At 38.2% G+C, this 19,152-nt stretch overlaps 5 protein-coding genes across 7 annotated transcripts; 2 read left to right on the top strand and 3 right to left on the bottom strand.

Moving 5' to 3' along the window:
- Nucleotides 1–159: 159 nt before the first annotated feature.
- On the bottom strand, nt 160–1,277 carry LOC103862105 (proline-rich protein 36). Its single transcript, XM_009139814.2, has one exon. It carries the CDS (start codon nt 1,164–1,166, stop codon nt 621–623), a length of 546 nt encoding a protein of 181 aa, XP_009138062.1. The 5' UTR covers nt 1,167–1,277; the 3' UTR covers nt 160–620.
- Nucleotides 1,278–3,295: 2,018 nt separating this feature from the next.
- LOC103862104 (B3 domain-containing transcription repressor VAL2) lies at nt 3,296–9,838 on the bottom strand. Of its 3 annotated transcripts, none has more exons than XM_009139810.3 (13): nt 8,002–9,820; nt 7,499–7,628; nt 7,326–7,407; nt 7,140–7,241; nt 6,471–6,988; nt 6,281–6,377; nt 6,028–6,202; nt 5,438–5,514; nt 4,983–5,300; nt 4,845–4,894; nt 4,418–4,531; nt 4,249–4,316; nt 3,296–4,184 (listed from the first exon to the last, which is right to left on the bottom strand). In XM_009139810.3, the coding sequence occupies exons 2-13, from the start codon at nt 7,615–7,617 to the stop codon at nt 3,592–3,594; spliced, it is 2,313 nt and encodes a 770-aa protein (XP_009138058.1). In that variant the 5' UTR covers nt 7,618–7,628; nt 8,002–9,820; the 3' UTR covers nt 3,296–3,591. The 3 variants fall into 3 exon arrangements, with proteins under 3 accessions (XP_009138058.1, XP_009138059.1, XP_009138060.1); XM_009139811.3 differs by having other exon boundaries at nt 3,592–4,184; nt 7,499–7,663; nt 8,002–9,838; XM_009139812.3 differs by having other exon boundaries at nt 3,592–4,184; nt 6,483–6,988; nt 8,002–9,826.
- Nucleotides 9,839–10,591: 753 nt separating this feature from the next.
- Nucleotides 10,592–13,809, top strand: LOC103862102 (aspartate aminotransferase, chloroplastic). Its single transcript, XM_033289027.1, has 12 exons — nt 10,592–10,770; nt 10,896–10,981; nt 11,130–11,180; nt 11,286–11,480; nt 11,579–11,617; nt 11,700–11,789; nt 11,879–11,987; nt 12,071–12,180; nt 12,256–12,399; nt 12,847–13,013; nt 13,085–13,349; nt 13,449–13,809. Exons 2-12 carry the CDS (start codon nt 10,922–10,924, stop codon nt 13,578–13,580), a joined length of 1,362 nt encoding a protein of 453 aa, XP_033144918.1. The 5' UTR covers nt 10,592–10,770; nt 10,896–10,921; the 3' UTR covers nt 13,581–13,809.
- Nucleotides 13,810–14,044: 235 nt separating this feature from the next.
- On the bottom strand, nt 14,045–14,945 carry LOC103862101 (60S ribosomal protein L39-1). The gene is made up of 3 exons (XM_009139808.3): nt 14,805–14,945; nt 14,563–14,666; nt 14,045–14,280 (listed from the first exon to the last, which is right to left on the bottom strand). Exons 1-3 carry the CDS (start codon nt 14,805–14,807, stop codon nt 14,232–14,234), a joined length of 156 nt encoding a protein of 51 aa, XP_009138056.1. The 5' UTR covers nt 14,808–14,945; the 3' UTR covers nt 14,045–14,231.
- A 103-nt stretch (nt 14,946–15,048) lies between these two features.
- On the top strand, nt 15,049–16,334 carry LOC103862100 (uncharacterized protein At2g39795, mitochondrial). The gene is made up of 3 exons (XM_009139807.3): nt 15,049–15,357; nt 15,588–15,916; nt 16,029–16,334. Exons 1-3 carry the CDS (start codon nt 15,091–15,093, stop codon nt 16,186–16,188), a joined length of 756 nt encoding a protein of 251 aa, XP_009138055.1. The 5' UTR covers nt 15,049–15,090; the 3' UTR covers nt 16,189–16,334.
- The last annotated feature ends 2,818 nt before the right edge of the window (nt 16,335–19,152 follow it).

The raw sequence follows: 19,152 nt of genomic DNA, 5'->3' as shown, positions 1-19,152 counted from the left end.
TAGTTTATGTAAGAAGTTAAACAATTGAGGTAAGCATTAACCAGTTTTATATTTTTGAGTTATTGTAAAGCATATCCATAAGAATGTCAAAATATCAAGGCCTTCGTAATGCTTAGTTTGATATCAGGGATGAATAGAATACTCTGAACAACGATGGAATAAAAGCCAAATAAAACTTAATTTCGATTAATATAAAGATGGAAATACTGATCTTACATCGAAAGATCAAAGTAATACAGAAACTGTAATCTGCATATTGCCAGAAAGATACATACATATCTCTGATACTTTGCCTACGGTGAGAAACAACAAGAGACACAACAGAAGAAAGACGAACCTAAAAGTAAACCGGCAACTAACACAGGAGATACCCAAAGACACAATTAAAAAAAGAAAGCCTATGAACAAGTACTCTATACAAACACTAAACTCGAAGAGAAACTAAGACCTGTTAAGAAGATATTTCGACCTTGCCCCTTGAAAAAATAAGGGAAGATTCGAAACGGTTTCATAACTGAAGATGCTGTTTCTTCACCTTCTCGATTTCATCGTCTGTAGATGATTTTTTTGAAAGATTCGATCCGGAAATGGAATAACAGTGGAACATCGGCGATACGCGGTCACGCGATGTTTATGCGGAGCATCCTGATGATTTCGTTGGTAGCGTCGGTGGCTTGGAACAAAGAGACGCTCTTCTTTGCGGCGAAAAAGGCTGGAAGAGGGACGTCGCTTGGAGGAGGTGATGTCATGGTTACGGGACCGGCGTAAAACGGGACGGTCTTTGCTTTGCGGGCGGGTAAACGGATCTGACTTGGCATCGATCCTGGATCTGGTCCGATCCTACGAGTAGACACAAGATCTGTCTTTTCTACGACCAGATCTGCTGTCTTCTTGGGGATCCCCTCGCCGCGCTTCAGGATTCTAACCTGACCAACGACTACGTTGTTGTTGTTGTTGTTGTTGGGGCTCATTTTCACCGTTCCCTTAGGAAGCGGCGGGGCTACAGGGGGAGATGGGGAGGTTTGTTTTCGCGGCGGGCTGCGTCGCGTGCGGTTTGAAACCGTTTTTTTCTGCCTGTTGGGGCACGCGCTGGGGTTACGTGGATGTTTCATGTGAGATAAAGGATGCTTCAAGCAGTCCTGGGGATTTAGAACGGCGACGCCCATGGTTACTGGGAAGGGCAGATTGTCTCGGGGTGATTAGAAGGAAGAAGAGGAAAGATAATAAAATAATTTAGAAGAAGATGAGTACATGTGTGGTGGATGATGAAGAGGACGAACATGGTTTTATAACACGATGCCCAGCGTGTCCGAAACAGCTTTTAGTTGGTTTTTTAACTTACTCTCGCTTAACGTCCGTGGTTCCACGCGCTAAGTTGTTTGCTTTTTTCTTTTTCTTAAAAACTTTCCCTTTATAATTATTTATTTTATTCCTTTCTTTTTTATGAAGGAAACTGATTAAGCACGGTAAGGTATATTTTCCTTATCGATTCAATAGTATGGTCACTATGGCTTAAAAACGTTGTCTGCTACAAAGATTATGTGTTTATCTTTGATATATGGTACCAATGTATCTAAAACATAACAAGATAAACCATGACATAACAATTTTTATTTTATTATAAAGGTTATTGTGCTATTGTAATTATTTACGATCCATCCAAACCTATCAATTATACAAATTTATAAAGTAGCTTTCCCTGACCGTATCAAACTGATGTCGATTCTTATTTGTCACAAATTGAATAGGAACATATCTGACCCCTTGAGTAAACTTTACATTATTCCCATATACCATGCATCTAAAGTAAACGCTAATTATCTCATATAATAAATAGTGCTCCCTCAAACGCTTCTGACTCATTTGTATTTATTAATATTTAGATCATATAAACTTCAATTAACCTAGCAATTAGTTAATTTTTGATAACGCTGCCATTTTAAAATCAATGTATTCAAACATCTGTACTGAAGTGTTTGTTTGTTTTATTTTACATACAGATTGATTTAGTAATATAATTAAAAACCCTACCATTTGACATCATATAGTTCACAGATTAATTGCTCCATCTATTTGAATGAAATGGACATAGTATTATATATGTGGACTATAATCTATTAAAATTCAGATATTTCTTAGGTGGATATTATTTGTGTTGGGAATAGGTAAAAGACAACATCATTTGAAAGAAGTGGTCGACCAAAATACTTTTATTTTATATTTTTCTTATTCAACTTTATAATGCGAAAGAAGAAGCGCGTGAAAATGAAGTTGTTACTTTCGAGGGTCGAGAGAGGAACCCACGACGAGACGACCTCACCTTACCGAAACCCAAGCCATCACTCTTGCGCGTTTGTGGGTCCCACCACGCTCTCCACCTAATATCTATCTCATCTTCTTCTCTTCCCTCTTTTATTCCGTAACTCACCCTTCATATTTCCATTTATTTACTCTACTGCCACACCCACTTGTCCATTTACTTTGACCACGCCATTAATATCTTTATTGTTATAATGGTTATAATAAACTTTAGATTACTACTACACTACCTCGTGATCTTTGGTGTTATTTTATAATCTCTGTGCTCTTAACTTTTTTTAAAAAATGGGAATAGACAAAAACAGAATTGTGACTTTTGGAGGCTAGTGGGGGCATATATGGTAATTAATATCATAATAAAGGTATGTTTTCTTCTATATGTATATTGATGACGCAGAAAAGAAGGCAGAGTCCATGTGTTGGAGTCTGGGAGGACGTGCTAATCAATTAGAAAAAAACACGTATGTCAAAATGAATGGCGTGTAGTTTGTGCGAGTGATTTCGGAATTAGTCAATTGAGCCGACTCAACTTTGGCCGGCCCAAATTATTATTTTAAAAGTATTATTGATCGTATTTAGTTATTTATTTAATGTGGGCCTAGGGGTCTGTCCATGATTTTTAAGAAGATTTTGGATTGGTGATTTCGGATAGAAGTTTAAACCGGTCTAAACTGAAAATATATAATTCAAACCCGTACAAACCGGGTTACACACAAGGTGTCATAAAAAAAAATGTAACTTATTTCATTGTTGAACTCATCTTATATTCGATTAGCAAATGTCGCTTGTTTCACATAGATGAGACGTTACAATTCTTATTAATCAGAATCAATAACCAATGATGTGAACAACATATAGATGTAGACAATAACTTTGGCAAGATACATTATACCATTACAATCTCTTTAACTAATTATCTTCTCAAATGCGCCAAAGATGCATATGGATTATAAAAACCTATAAATGAGAGACATAATTTGCATCAAAAATATCATTTTTTGAACCATATATATATATTACAATCTGTCAAGATTATGTTTGGCTGTCTTATATATTTCCAAAAACCTCACCAATATTCTTTTCTCTCTCTCTATCTCTCTCTATCTCAAGCCTCGCCACACACCAACAACCAAACCAAGAAGAAAAATAAAACAATTGGCAGAATAGTCTTAACCACTCTACCAAACTGAAACTGAAGAAAGGTTGTATACATTAATAAACACACCTCTGAAGAATAAATACTCAAGGAGGATTCCAAAGGGGGCTAGTAAGTTAGTTCATTGGCTCAGGCGCTCCGCTTGTGTCTCTGTCATGTTCTTGTGCGGCTGAGGACGAACCGTTCTCTGTACTTACTATATCACTGCTTTGCTGGTCTGCCGCTGTATTTGGAACACCTTTCTGTTTCAGATACACCTCCAGAGGAAACGTTGCAGCTTGCAGAAGACTCATCATGCTCACTCTAGAAGCTGGGTCTGAGTTTAAGTCAATGTTCCCCCCTGCCGCTGGCAGTTCAACCGCTGGAATGCTCTCAGCTTCCGTCTCCTCTCTGCACTGATCTGACTGCGCCTGCTGGCTTGCCTGTCCTGCTTCTCCCCTGTTCCGCTTCCGCATCATGAGCGTCTTGAACCGTCTCTTCACCGCCTCGCACACGGTGCAAGTGCACGACGGCTTGTGTTTGCCTTTCCCACTTGGCGGCTGGCTGCAGACAATGCACGAACAGCCAGCTCGGTGTCGTGGGTGCTTGGTCGTGGCTGCAACCTCGGTTTCTCCTTGTTCACCTGTGGTGGTGATGGCTGCATTTGCTAAAGTGTCCAGAGCAGATGCTTCCTCCTGGTTTGATGATGCCAGTCTCCTCCTTTTGAACTCTGTGCAAATGACTTTAATTTCTAATGTAAAAAACAGTTTATAATGAAGCATACTGATCATTACCTTTGCTTAGCCGGAGAAGTGTATCTTGCTCTCTTGGGGTGAGTTCATCAGGTGCAGAACATGAAGACCTGTAGATAAAAAACAGCAACTCATATTATTTGTCTCAGTGAGGAGTCATGTGCAATGTCCTGTAGGTTAAGCACATGAACATGCATGCAGTCTCGTTTACCTGCCAGGATCCAATAGATTATCAGAGCACAACCACTTCGGTGGAAGAAGAGTATCCACAGGAAGCCGTCGCCATTTAGCACAAGCATCACACTGAACCCATTGCTCTTGTTCCCTGAGAATCCAAGGATCAAATATTAGAACCAAACAGTGTTCTAAAAATCGGTATAGCTGAGCCTACGCGTCCGACTAGTCCGCAAATCGGACATGCAAAACAATTTTTCTAGAACATTTTTTTTAAAATATCGGTCTAGGCGTTTAAAAAATCGGTCTAGACTCCCACCTAATCAATAATCCAATATAAAGCACCTAACTACCGCCTAACGATTTATTGAACACTCCAAACAATCATATGTCAGTTTCTTGGTCATTCAAAGTGTGCTTTAACATCTTCTGATCATATCATTACACAGTACATGAGGCCTCACCCTGTTTGACGTGACACAAACACGGTCCTCTTCCCGAAAACTGGTGGTTCCTGCATAGCATCAAGTACATGATTTTCAGAAACTACAGTGCAAAGGTCCAGCTGCTTTTTGAAAAACAGGTAAGCTGTATCAACTCACGTCATATTCTTCAAAATCGTGATCTTCCACTGTACATATGCTCGGTTTAGCAGACTGAGGAGGCCGCAGCAGCTCCTGTGCCTCCTCCCAAGTTAGTCTCAGTTCCAGAACATCTACGCTATCAATGAGCAGTCGCTTGCTCTTAGTGCCAATGTTTCGAACACGTTTCCTAGCAGAGATTAGCGACGGCTGAAGCATTAAGCCGTCCTTTGACATGTCCTCAGGCTTGTCAAGTTTAGACCAGTTGATGTCACCGCATCCCGAACTCAAGTTGTTGGAGAACATGTTCAGATTGGGTTCACTGCTCCCCTTGAACATCTGAAGAAACCACAGAAAAAAAAAAGTTTCACTCAATGCATCATAACGATAAGAGCACCAGAAAGCATACTTTTAGTTCAATACTCTTCACAGTACAGTTGCTTATCATTACAACATGAGACTGGCATGCTTTTTACCTGTGATGCTGTTGAGTTTGTCGCTTTACGGTATCCCATTACGAGTTTTCCTTCAGGTTCTGTGCGGCTGAATGTTACTGCAGATATCAAGAAAAAATTCAAAACATCATAAGTAATAAAAAAAGTACCAAGAACACACAACACATGATCGAAAACGCTTAATGCCAATGTTTGATTTAGTCATACCAGGTAGGCTTGCTGGTTCAGTTCGGTTCGGCATATATCTTATAGAATTAACCCAAAATAAAGTTTGGTTCACTTCGGCATTTGGTTAGCTCCGTTTTTGAAAATTCTACCGAAGTTTTTGATTTCAGTAGATTTTGGTTTAATTTTGTTAAAGATCCAGATAAATTCGGTTAATTTCAGGTAAATTTGGTTAGTTTAGCTTGAAAATTTGGTTAGTTTTGTTAGTTCGGTTCAGGTTTTTGGTATGGTTTAGTTATAACTTTCTTACATAAAGAAAACCGAAGTAACCGATTGTCGAACCGAACAGAAAAAGCTACCGAATCGAACCGAACTAACCAAAAATTGTGTTCGGTTCGGCTAAAAATCGCAGGCCAATCACGAAATAAAAGGGTTTTGAAAAGTACCAGTATCACCAGCTTGCAACTGCATTGACTGTATGCAAGGAGTCACACCCTCCAAAACATACATCCTGCTGTTATTATTAGGCCAGAACCTGAACTGGAACACCCACTCTTTCCCTTTTATGTCTTGTATCTTTAACGGGAGGCCCTCAGGTTGTGAGATCGGTGGGAAATACGCCTAAATTACCAACCATAAAAGGTTATTAGCTGATACTAAAGCACTTAGGGAACATTTTATGGAGAAACAAAAAATTACCTCTGCACATGCTTTGGGAAGAACCAGTCGACCAATACGACCAGCATCACTTGCACTCAGAACTTTTTCAAAGAGTGGTATAATTTTGGAGTTTGAGCTTGGAGAGAGAATAAACAGTTAAGGACAACTCTTAGCATAGAACGATATTGCAAAAAAAAACAAAGAATAAGAATGTTATGAACGAACATACAGATGAGGATACTGTCCAGATAATTGCTGCAGCTCCTGATCAGTAATCCTAGGCCAATAACGCGGAAGCAACTGAGTCTTGCCTCGACCTTCTGGAGGAGGCCTAGCGACGTGAATCTGCGACACGAGGCTCCCGTTAGGCTCCATGGGAGGAGCAGTAGTGGGAGCTGAGTTCGCAGGTTTTGGTAGGAGTTGTCTAGACCGAGAGGCGAGCTGGAAAATGGGAGTAGTGGTCTTGCTTCTGTCGTCCACATCGTGAAATGGACTTGTCATAAGCGTAGGTCCAAGTGAAATGCTCAAGTTTGGCTGTGCAGATTCTTTCTTCTCAGTGTTGTGTCTGAGAGCTTCTAGTCTTGCGGGAAGGAGAGACTCCTCTTGTTTCATTTGGAGAAAAGGTTGAGTGGGGGAGATTCTTTGGAAATGAAGCAAGTGTTTGAGATTAGTCCTCTCCAGAACGCTGCTTACATGCTCTGCTGAAGCAAATGTAGGGAACTCCCTACCGTTGGATTCGACATTCATCTGTGAAAGAAATTGCATGAGTATTGTTAGATCCAAGTCCCACATCGGATAATAGACCGAAAAAATTCTAATATATATCTAGTCCAACTCCGCTTAGTACGAGGCTTTTTTGGAGATTAAAAGACCCAAGAACAAATCAGTGAGAGCTTACAGAGAATAGTCCGGACTTCTTGGCGCAGCTTATACATGTAACACCACCATTATCCACAACCTCCATCATAAATCTAGAAGCAATGCATCCACAGTGAAGACGCTGATAAAAAAAAAAAAGAAGCACAAATCAAAACATGTTTAGAGCACAAAACAGGTTTAAGCAAATGATTTTTTTTTCTTTTACCTTGTCACATGAATTACACTCTCTCCAACCAGACTCCTCAGCGTGGAACACTTGGCAGAATATCGATTGCTCGTATGCGGACCTAACTCCAACACCAACATCCAACAAAAAAAACTTAGCTCAAAAGCCAACCAACTTTGAATTGAAACATGAAGAGTGACTAGTTCGCTTACCCGCACTTATCACACAGAGAGGCTAATTCGCCGGATCGCATCGGCCAGCCTCTCTTCCACTCCCCTGACGTGGAGGTAGATCCACACTGTGCGTTCATGCACACCTTTGTTGACTCCATCGTTGACCAAACTGTTAATCAACAGAACAAAGGAAGAGTCTTTTTCCTATTTCGAAGAGAACCCAATTCAAATTCAGATATGACCAAAACAGAGAATGCATACGGCGGAGCATAATAGAAGATGCGGCGCAGCGGTATTAATCTATACAAGTTACGTTGAGATGTGGAGCTAAAGAAGAGACAATAATCTCCAAGTCAAAACTCAAAATCAACATCTTTTTTGTTTTCTTTAATACGCAGAATCATAGTTCCAAAATCTACGGCCTTTTGAATTTAAAACCATGCATATATAACAAATAAATAAATAAAATATATGAAATAAACGTTAATCGGATAAGTGAATTAATCAGAGCGTAATCACCAGAAGAGTAAACCGTTATTTACCTTGGGTGTATAGAGAGCAGATTAGATCGGAAAGAACGTGTACTTGTGAAAGGACAAGAAGTTGAAGTTCGAACAAGTCAAAAAGTCTAAACCGACCAAAGTGAACGATGAACTCGAGCGATCTTCAGATTGGTCTGAAGAAACATCGGGAAGAAAAAAGGCAATACGGAGAGGTGGCAGGAGGATGTAGAAAATTAGAAATGGCATGTTTGTTTATTTATTATTATAAGGGAATGAAGAAGTTGGTGAACAGAGGATTAATCTCCATTAACATCAAAAGGTTTTGTGAAAATAGAAACTATCACCCTTGGATTAACATGAAAACAAATCTGAACCGTTAGATGGAAACTTTATTTTCTCCCTGTTGAAAACCTGCTGACGTCACCTAACGAAACTGCTGGCGTCAGTAGACCTGTAAAACGCAGCCGTTTAAGGAAATAAAATAAGAATCGTTACAGACGTAAATAAATCTGGAAGCAAGCCTTGGCGACGACGACCTTTGAGTAAACTTTACTCATACTCTATGTCCATAAATAATATTATGTCCCAGTAACTAGTACTGAGAATTATAAATTTATTATATAAACGATATATAACAGGTCACAGTAATAATAAATTAGCGAAGAAACTTTCGTATTAGCTTAATGAAATGTTTGAGAAAAGAAAAAGTTAAAATGTTAGATTCGTACACATCAACAAATTAATTGGTTGAAAACTGTTAAGATGAACAAGTAACATGCGATAATGATGCTACGTTGATATGATCTTTCTAAAATGTAACAGGTTCATATTTAAGTGCGATCGAACGTGTTGATTTGTGAACCAAACATACGATAGAACATTGTGTGTATGACTAGTTAATAACGACATAATGCAAGTGATGCAATCGATAACGTTTAATACGACATGCTGACATACATAAGCATATTCGACAGATGCACCATGCACATATTTGAGGCAGCACACATTCATTAGAATCCTTGGACTTAGTGGTACGAACAGCGACACCAAAAAAACCTGAAATTTACCATATTCATGTACGTCTATGAAAATTAACGTTTTAGACATATTTATTATTGCATTTGTTTAAATTGTTATACGATTTCAAGATCAATATAATACTTAACCGTACCTTGTGTTGCAAAATTTATGATGTGGATTACGTACACCGTTTGCTTGGTATCGTTTTGGTTTAAGGTCAACCATTAAAACAATATTAAACTACTAATTAGAGTATTATCTGGTACATCTTAAATTGGTCGGTTTATTCAAATGAGATAGACATGTATGTATATCGACTATTCTCCACCAAAATTCAGATAGTTTTAGATGGATATAGGAATTTATATATGTTTAAGTTTAAAAGGTAATTAGAATATTTGCGTTGGGAATAGGTAAAAGACAACAACGTTTGAAATGAAAGAAGTGGTCGACCAAAATATTAACTTATATTTAAAGTATACTTATATATCAGCTTTAACGTGAAAGAGGCGCATGAAAATTATTAAGTGGATTAGGAACCGAGAGTAATTGGATCCCACGACGACCCTTATTAGAATGTGCGTCTCTCATTTGAGTCAGCTGCTTTCTCTTGCGTGGAGTGGGTCCATATATCATCATTACGGCATAAGACATTAACACGTTCCTTAAAACTAACCCTTCATATTTTAACCTATTTACTCTATTGACCAGACCAGTTCCGATAATGCACACACACGAAGAAGATGTGGTTCGTGGTTTCTAAACGCTCTCTCCAACCTGTGCACGTTCTTTACGGCGTTAATCAAATTTCCAGAAACATACATACACGTCACGTTTTGATTTTGGAAATAATATTAAATGAGTTTGCAGCTCAAAACATTTTAAAAATGTATGTATAGCTCAAAGAATCATGATAATGGACAAAAGATTGGTTGATGGGCCGTTTAGAAGCAAAAATCATCTTCTTAGTCTGCTTCGCTTATAATTTCATGGATAAATTTTGACGATTTAAGAGTTTTTCTCTAATTTTTCAATCTGACATATTTAAAGAAAATAAATACAATTACTAGAGAATCATCAAATATCTTTTTTACTCTTCTAATGATTTTATATGATTTTTTTACTGTCAAACAATTGCTAATCTAGTTTGAAATAGATACCAATTTGAAAAGCCAAACCAGTAGAAAGAAAACGTAAAAAAATATATCATATGAAAAACTCCAAACATTACGTGTAATCTTGTAAGCAATTGTATTTATTTTCTTTAAATATGTCAGATTGAAAAATTAGAGAAAAACACTTAAATCGTCAAAATTTATCCATGAAATTATGATTTTATATTATGATAACATGATTCTAATTATCTATGAATGGGATGCAACGTTATGGTCGTCTCCTTTATGATCTTCCACATTTATCCGGTTAACAACGCCATCATCGTCTTAAAAGCAAATAATTGTTGCTTATAAAAAAGGTTCGATCTGATTACCTAAGAACTATAGGGGGTGAAAATGTGAGAACAGAGGTTTCCCAGGGGTATTCACTTGTAATTACTGTATTTGTTATATCAGCTTTGAACTGTTACAAAGTCATCAACTACTATCCAGACAGAATCCAAACTCTTTTGTACTTTCTAGATTTTTAAACACTGTGCAGTGACCATAATACCCTCTATCAAGACAAGTCTAGAGTAATTAACTTCGTACTTATCGTCTCGTGATCCATTGTTCTTTCGACACTAATCTCGATCTGATCGTTTCGAAACCGCGCGGTTGTAACGAAGTTCAGGTGACTAATCATCTCTTCTGTATCTCTTGTGTGGATCATCTTGACACCACGTCATCTGTCTGAATAGCGTATCCTTGTACTAAGTAGTCTAAGTTCACTCTCACTGACTTAGGATCTCTTGCAGCTTTTTTTTTTGATCCGTATCGATTCAATGGCTTCTTCAATGCTCTCTCTCGGCTGGACTTCTCTGTTACCGCGCGAGATTAACAAGGTACTTGTTCTTAGTCGCCCGTTATTAGATTAGAACCAATGAAGATTTAGCAGACAAAACTATTTGCTTAGCTCTTAGCCTCTGACCAATAATGCAAAATGATTCCGCATCTCTTATTCACAACCTGCCTTCGTTTTTTTTTACTCAGGATAAGCTAAAACTTGGACCTTCAGGTTCGAACCCCTTCCTGAGAACAAAGGTACTGTCTTTACGAGAACAGCCTAAATGACTTTTAAAGCTAAGTTTGGTAACTGTAGTTTGTAATCTGCATTAGCATATCTGATTAAAGTGGCTTTTGTTACAGTCTCTTAGTCGGGTGACCATGTCGGTTTCAGTGAAACCTTCTCGTTTCGAGGGTATAACTATGGCACCACCAGACCCTATTCTCGGAGTCAGCGAAGCATTCAAAGCTGACACTAACGAGCTTAAACTCAATCTCGGTGTTGGTGCTTATCGAACTGAGGAACTCCAGCCTTATGTGCTTAACGTCGTTAAAAAGGTTTGAAGGTTTTAGACTTTCTCTCTAAGTTTTGTCACATTGCTGAATGTTTTTGACAGATTAAGTGTTGGTTAATCTTCTTAATTTTATATTTTTAGGCCGAGAACTTGATGTTAGAGAGAGGAGATAATAAAGAGGTAACTTGAAAAATGTGTTTTACAAGCAATTAGATAATCAGAATATGCTTAAAAATTACTTAAGCTTGGATGAAAACTGCAGTATCTACCAATCGAGGGGTTAGCTGCATTCAACAAAGCCACTGCTGAGCTGCTTTTCGGAGCTGGTCATCCTGTTATTAAGGAACAAAAAGTATGTTCATGTGTTCCCTCTTCATGTTCCTTTGCTCTCATCTATGCTTTAGTCTAGCTGATTCATTTCCCTTGGCTCCAAACCCCCAGGTGGCAACCATTCAGGGTCTTTCCGGAACCGGTTCACTGCGGTTAGCAGCAGCTCTCATTGAGCGTTACTTCCCTGGAGCTAAAGTTCTGATATCAGCACCAACATGGGGTGCGTGTTTGCAATGACCATGAATATATAACGCATTCATATGTAACATGTTTTTATCCACTGACAAACTAATACTACTTCAGGTAATCACAAGAATATCTTCAATGATGCCAAAGTTCCATGGTCTGAATACCGCTACTATGATCCAAAAACTATTGGTTTGGACTTTGAGGGGATGATTCAAGATATTAAGGTTTGTTTTCATGTGATGTATCATTCCATAAAACTATCAAAGAACATCCCTCATGAATTAGGATGGTTCATACAGGAAGCTCCAGAAGGATCTTTCATTTTGCTTCACGGATGTGCTCACAACCCAACTGGGATTGACCCAACACCAGAACAGTGGGTGAAAATAGCTGATGTCATTCAGGAGAAGAACCATATACCGTTTTTCGATGTTGCATACCAGGTAGGTATCACATTCCCTACACTTAGGAGCAATGTTCAAGAAATGGTTAGGCGGTAGCTAGACGCTTTGTATAGAGACCTATTGGCTATGCTGATTATTTGGGGCCTGGCTTCGGCTTTAACGAATTATTTCTAAGCAAGCACAAAGTATTAACAGCAATATTTTAGTTTTTTGGGGTTTAATAATAAAATTATTTTGATGAATTATAAACATTTATACACAAAAGAAATCAGACAAATTTTGCACTAACCTTGTTACTTAATTTAACCGATTTATACTAAATTAGGATAGTTTAAACCAATTTGAACTTCAATCGAATTTTAAGAAAATCATTTCGGCTATGATTTATTTACCGCCTAGATTGATTTTTTAGAAACTTGCTTGTGAGTAATTTCCAAGAGAGCTACTCAACTTTTTTTTGATGCTACATGCACACTTATATTCCAGGGATTTGCTAGTGGAAGCCTTGATGAAGATGCAGCATCTGTGAGATTATTTGCTGAGCGTGGAATGGAGTTTTTTGTTGCTCAGTCATATAGTAAAAACTTGGGTCTTTATGCTGAAAGAATTGGTGCAATCAATGTTGTCTGCTCTTCAGCCGATGCCGCTACAAGGTAATAAAACACTTAAATCAAATTTCTTATTATTTACAGAAATTTCCAGAGTGACACTACTTCCTTTTCAGGGTGAAGAGCCAGTTGAAAAGGATTGCTAGGCCTATGTACTCGAACCCACCAGTTCATGGAGCGAGGATCGTGGCTAATGTGGTGGGAGATGCAACTATGTTCGGTGAATGGAAAGCAGAGATGGAAATGATGGCGGGGAGGATAAAGACAGTGAGACAAAGGTTGTACGATAGCTTGGTTTCAAAAGACAAGAGTGGTAAGGACTGGTCTTTCATTCTGAAGCAAATTGGCATGTTCTCATTCACCGGCCTCAACAAAGCTCAGGTTTGCTTATTCCTCAAAATGTTCATACTCATTGGCTTTGTTGAGACAATGGGTTTTGAGTTTGCATTGTGTTTTTTTTTGTTGTTGTGAAATGAGCAGAGTGATAACATGACGAACAAGTGGCATGTGTACATGACTAAAGACGGGAGGATATCGCTTGCTGGATTATCTATGGCGAAATGTGAGTATCTTGCCGATGCCATCATCGACTCATACCATAACGTAAGCTGAGTTTTGGTCTCCATAAGTTGACAATAAGAATTTAAGTTATATAATATACCCTTTTAGCATCTTCTTGAACTTATTTGAAAGAGATGGCTAATTGAATAAGCACAATGATGGCTAGACATTTTGTCAAGGAACCTTTAATTGTGTTTTCAGAAGCATTGTTGTACTCGGATACTCCCATTGATAGAGGAGCAATAGTTTTTACTTATCTCTCGAGTCTTGATTGTTTTTATTGTTTAACGTTCTAATATCTTTTACATCGTCTGCTACATAAAACATACTTCTGAGTGCTTACAGTTATTTTCAGAATCAACTACATAGAACAAGAAGTTTGTAAGATTCTAAGCAAGCACAAAGTACCAATAGAACAGATTGGGAACACATCAAAGAACCCATTTATTCATAGGTCAGTCTATAAGTAAGATAAATAAATCCTAATCCATGGTCTAAATTGCCAGAAGTTGATATGAAATCAACCAATAAACAAGAAACTTGGACAAACAAATAACACGTCTGCAAAGATGTCATTTTATAAATAGAAAATTTGATGGAAAATCACGAGATAAGTCTTACAAAAGGAAATGAAAATGTCACAACATAAGAGGAAAGGCTAAACCGAACAGAAAACAAGAGACTTTTAGATGAAGCTTTCATCTAGAATCCGAGCTTGGTTCTACGCCAGTGCCTGCGCTTGGCATTGTACCTGAAAAAAACAAACACGAAGCCATTAGAACAAAAAATAATGTCTCGTTTCAGAACTCACTTAAATGTCTCACTGTCTATGTCCTAAATCAACACACATAGACAACTACAGATCTCTGGTTCCCGAACTCACTCACTGTCTTCTGCCCTAAATCAACAGCAAGACGGCTACACATCTCTGGTTCCCGAACTAACTCACTGTCTCCGTCCTAACTCGAACTACATGTTTCTATTCGACAGATTGGGAAATTAAAAATAAAAAAACGAAAATTTATGGTCGAACCTGATAGTGTTGTCGGTACGAAGACGAATCCAGTGAGGAATAGGCCTGTTCTGCCTCTGCTTCTTGGCCAGCTTCTTCTTGATCATAAACGACTTGTGCGACGGCTGTTCCGTTTCCATTTCACACAAACAACAATAACAAAAATCAATACTTTCGTTTCATTTTCTAGCTAATAATCAAGCTCTTAACTCAATTCAAACAGGAGAAACAAACGATTAATCGAAACAACCAGAGAGGCTTACCATCTTGACGTCGTGGGATGTGCAGCTGCGCAGAAACGAGTAGAAATGGCGACTAACGTTTTTTAACTTATAAGAGGAAACCCTAGTCAAGTAATGGATGGGCCTTTTAAACTGTTAAGGCCCATACATAATTAGTAGCTATACTCAAGCCCATTGATTCTTTCTATTATCACTAAAATAAAAAACACAATCGGCCCAGCTATTTCGATCCGGTTCAATTCCGGTTAAGCTCAATTGAAACTCCCACCACCTTCTCGAATCAGAAAACCACTCAAACGAGGCCCTAATGGCGTCGACGGCGACCATGAGAACCTCCATGGCTCTTCTCCTCCGTACTCTCTCGTCGAAAGCTCGCACTTTTCATCCTCAATCTCCATCTCTCTCTTGGGCTCGATGTTATCCTCTGTTACCAGCTCCCCAATCGCGAGACATCACTACTTCGCGGCGATCCTACGCAGCGATCGCGTCGGCGCAATCTCCCTTCCGGTCCAACCTCCTTCGAATCATAAGAAACGAGATCGACTATCAATCGGAATATGCTCCTCCTCATCAGGTATATATCTGATTTCATTATCCAAACCCTTAGAGCTGAGTTTTCAGCTAGAAATTAGGTTTTAGGGTTTATGATTTAGGGTTTAGGGTTGTCAATCTTAGGTAGATTAATGACAAGAATCACTGTTCTGTTCCTTACATCAAGAAACTATAGTTTTGTTCAATATCAAAGCAAATGGGAAGAGATCCGTTTCTTTCTGATTGTTGTTTTGACTTTAAAACTAATGCCAGCCAGCGACTGAGTTCAAATCATTCTCTGTTGAGGATCGTCCCGGTGAGCAATGCATTGTGATGAAAGGGAAATTTGGAGAAGACGAAACCATCAAAATGGAAGCAACTATGTTCGATGGGTTTATGGCTGTTCCAAGAACCGGTTTAGATGCTTCAGGGAGCGATGTCCGTCTTCACGTTAGCCTGCTCGTCGACATCTCCAAGGCTGATGGGAGTGAAGACATGGAGTTCCTCTGTTCCGTCTGGCCTAACCGTATCGAAATTCAAAACCTTTACATGCTTAGACGTGATAAAATCACTGGTCAGCCTTACATGGGACCAAAGTTCGGGTACGGTTCAAATCTCTCTGCTTTCTAGAATCACTTAGGTTTAGTGAGTTAGATTTACAACGTTAGCTCTAGTTAAAATGCACTTGTGATTTTTATTTTTGTTTCTTTGCAGGAGTTTGAAGTATGATTTTCAGACGGCGATTAAAGAGTTTTTGCGAGTAAGAGGGATAGACTCGGAGCTTTGCTTTTTCTTGCATGAATATATGATGAATAAAGATAGGATTGAGCTCATTCAATGGTTGAGCAAGCTAAATTCATTCATCGCAAAGTAAATTTTCCCATTGTTTTGACATTTTTTTGATTATCATGTTCTCAGTTTATACAATGTTTTAAATGGAATAAATCATGTACTATATGAAGATGATCATGACAATATTACTAGTCATACAGTAAAAATTCGTACTTTGTGTTATAACAATGATGAGAGTGTTAATAGCTCCCCATAATAGCTAAGTAGGATTACTCCTTGTCTTTTAACCAACACGAGGACCTACAACTAAGTCAACGACATGCTATCAAATATGTTTTCCATCAATTGAAGTGAATAAAAGGTTCATGATGAAAACAATCCTATGCATCATCATCCATTGTTCATAGCTAGCTGTTTTATAATTACTTGATAATGATTACTATGAATAGTAAACACTATGATATGATGTACTAGAGTTGACGATAAATAGAAATATCATTCGTAGTTTCCTCAAATATGTATGAGAAGTTGAAAACATAAATAAGTGAGAGGAAATGAGTAGGAAGCAACTAAACAAGAAGCATATTATTGAATACTGAGGTTAGCCCTTGTGGGAGACAAGATTAACTCAGCTTAGATTCATTTTGATTTTCCCCTTCATTTATTATTAGTTGTTTGTTTTCTTTTACATTCTAGTCTTTCAGCATCTTTTTTTTTTCATTTTTAATAAACATTACACCAAAGTGTTGCTGTTATAACATCTTCTCTATCATGTTTAAATGTGAATATTGTGTTTATATATATATATGAGATTACGAGCCATAGCCAATGAGAGTAGCTAATGACAAGTGAATTCCAATAACTAAGTTGTAGAATCTTGACAGATTTGGTGCATAACATGGATCTTCTAGAAAACATATTTCTTTAATCTCTCTTTTGCCACTTTAGAAGACGAAAAAAAACTAGGGGAACTATTAATGATAATAATTTGTATTAGATAGTTGTCTTTTATTTTCCAATGCATTGCATCGGACGTATGTTGATTTTCTTTGAAAAAGTGAAATCTTAAATATGCTTTCATTTATTCTATGGTTATCAAGCCTTGTCACTCGTCAATAGCAGTTTTATCAGTTTTTTTTCTATACAGAAAATATTTCTGATATTATTAATTTTGATTATAGGTAAGAATTTTTGAGTTGCTTGATAAACTAGAAACGTTTAGGAGTTACAGTTTGTAGTTTTTGTTTTTTGGTATCCTTGGATTTTGTTATAATATTGGAGAACAAAACGTTATATAAATGTAGTATTAAATCATTTAACTTGCATATTCAGTATAGACAATGATCATAATGTTTATCTTGTTAATCTAAGCCAAAAGAAAATTCGTTTTCTGAGGTAGGATACTTTATAGTATAATAGGAAATGAGAGGTACATAAACGAACACGGTAGGTGACCAATCCAAGAAAGCATACAATATGATTGTTATGATATATACAATATTAATACACAAAGTCTATTAAATCATTGGGATCTTATTTTGCATTCATGAAGCTTTTGTTTCTAGTCTAAGAATGTGGATGGGACCCAAATTTCAAGGACTTCTTAGTTTTTATTCTAAGATATTTATCGTTACTCTCATCGCTACTCAACTTATAGTTTCTGTCTTATAATTTTTTTAATTATAACTTAATTAAGTCAAATATGATACAAATGGCCGGTGATAATATCGTGTTTAATCTAGCAATTACATTGACTTAAGTCCTTTTAACGTTACACGGAATCTGCTAAATTGTAAACATCTTTCTAATCATACTTTTCTTCTTCTAAATATCGTATAACTAGAGTGAAATATTATCCAAGTATTATTAAAAAAAAAGTTTATCCAAGTAACAATGTACTTGTGTTTAAAATATCATCGGCACTAGCCATTATTAGTTCTTTATTATGGATACGTATTTTTTCTGAATCTTTCTGAAACTGCACGAAAGAGGGAAAAGCCATGAAGTACGCTCACGCGTGTCTCGCACTTCCCAACTTTCACCATGCTCTCTCTAAAAGCCTGTCTTTTCTCAGTTATTATTTTATTTTAATTTTTAAATTTAAATTACTATAATTTGCAGTTAATTGCTATGATAAATCAGTTGGTTGGAAAAAAGAGAGAGAGACCGAAAACCTCTGCCTTCTCTCTAAAAAGTCCCCACCGTGCCCATTCGGCCGGCCGACGGAGTGGGCTCCTTATGCCACCGTCGGTCCGGTTTCCTCCTGTTCCCCTCCGTTTTCCGTTGTTCTGTTCTTTTGTTTTCTAGTCTAAGCTTTTTCTTTTTTTGAGTAGATCTAGTGTTTCCGGCGTTGCGCTTTTCTCGAAGCGGACGTTCGGTTCTTGTAACCGCCGTGGCTCCTTTCTCAGGTGAACGGTCGGCTTTTGTTACCGCCGTGGCTCCTTACTCAGGTGAACGGGCGGCTTTAGTTATCTTGGAAGGCGGAGGCTCGTTTTGCTCCGGTTGTTTGTGGGTGGTGTCTCGGTGTCGGTTTGAGGCGTCGATGGGGAGTTATCCCTTTGAATGAAGCGTCGGTGGAGTTAGGGTTTGGGGTCTTTATGCTCCGGTTCACGATTCACTTGTCTAGGGTTTGAAGTGGTTCAAAGGCCGAGGAGATCTCGATAGATCGATGGAATCTCCCGGCGTGAAGACAGGGGGGTGTCGAACGGGGTTGGTTTCGTCGGAGGCTCGTCTGTTTCCGAGATCCGATGAAACGCGTTTTCAGTTTGATGATTGTTCCGGCGGTGTTGTGGCGGAGATGGACAAGTTGAGGCGGTTGTGTTGTGTGTCGCACTCACTGAGCAGTCTTCTCCTCGATTGGAGCTTCCTTGGTTCATGCTCCGACCAGATCGTACAGAGATGGAGCGCGGAGGCGGCAGAGCGTCTTAGGCGCTAGGGTTTCCTGGTTTGTGGGCCTTTGGGCCGATTTGATTTGTTGGGTGTCCAATGTGTATGGGCTTTGTAAGACTTTTGGGCTTTAGCCCTGTTTAATATAAATTTTTAGATG

The sequence above is a fragment of the Brassica rapa genome, chromosome A03 (genome assembly GCF_000309985.2).
Source record: "Brassica rapa cultivar Chiifu-401-42 chromosome A03, CAAS_Brap_v3.01, whole genome shotgun sequence".
NCBI classification, from domain to species: Eukaryota; Viridiplantae; Streptophyta; class Magnoliopsida; order Brassicales; family Brassicaceae; genus Brassica; species Brassica rapa.
This window is presented reverse-complemented; position numbering and strand designations above follow the sequence as displayed.

What these genes read in the sequence shown, in the direction of transcription:
- LOC103862100 (XM_009139807.3), top strand. Translation starts at nt 15,091, where the DNA reads ATGGCGTCGACGGCGACCATGAGAACCTCCATGGCTCTTCTCCTCCGT. An exon ending in AATATGCTCCTCCTCATCAG is followed by an intron (nt 15,358 to 15,587) that starts GTATATATCTGA and finishes AACTAATGCCAG; the next exon opens with CCAGCGACTGAGTTCAAATC. An exon ending in TACATGGGACCAAAGTTCGG is followed by an intron (nt 15,917 to 16,028) that starts GTACGGTTCAAA and finishes GTTTCTTTGCAG; the next exon opens with GAGTTTGAAGTATGATTTTC.
- LOC103862102 (XM_033289027.1), top strand. Translation starts at nt 10,922, where the DNA reads ATGGCTTCTTCAATGCTCTCTCTCGGCTGGACTTCTCTGTTACCGCGC. An exon ending in ACCCCTTCCTGAGAACAAAG is followed by an intron (nt 11,181 to 11,285) that starts GTACTGTCTTTA and finishes CTTTTGTTACAG; the next exon opens with TCTCTTAGTCGGGTGACCAT. An exon ending in CTGTTATTAAGGAACAAAAA is followed by an intron (nt 11,790 to 11,878) that starts GTATGTTCATGT and finishes CCAAACCCCCAG; the next exon opens with GTGGCAACCATTCAGGGTCT.
- LOC103862105 (XM_009139814.2), bottom strand. Translation starts at nt 1,166, where the DNA reads ATGGGCGTCGCCGTTCTAAATCCCCAGGACTGCTTGAAGCATCCTTTA.
- LOC103862101 (XM_009139808.3), bottom strand. An exon ending in CGTACCGACAACACTATCAG is followed by an intron (nt 14,281 to 14,562) that starts GTTCGACCATAA and finishes TGTTTTTTTCAG; the next exon opens with GTACAATGCCAAGCGCAGGC.
- LOC103862104 (XM_009139811.3), bottom strand. Translation starts at nt 7,617, where the DNA reads ATGGAGTCAACAAAGGTGTGCATGAACGCACAGTGTGGATCTACCTCC. An exon ending in AGAAGTCCGGACTATTCTCT is followed by an intron (nt 6,989 to 7,139) that starts GTAAGCTCTCAC and finishes TTTCTTTCACAG; the next exon opens with ATGAATGTCGAATCCAACGG. An exon ending in GTTGCAAGCTGGTGATACTG is followed by an intron (nt 5,515 to 6,027) that starts GTACTTTTCAAA and finishes TGATATCTGCAG; the next exon opens with TAACATTCAGCCGCACAGAA.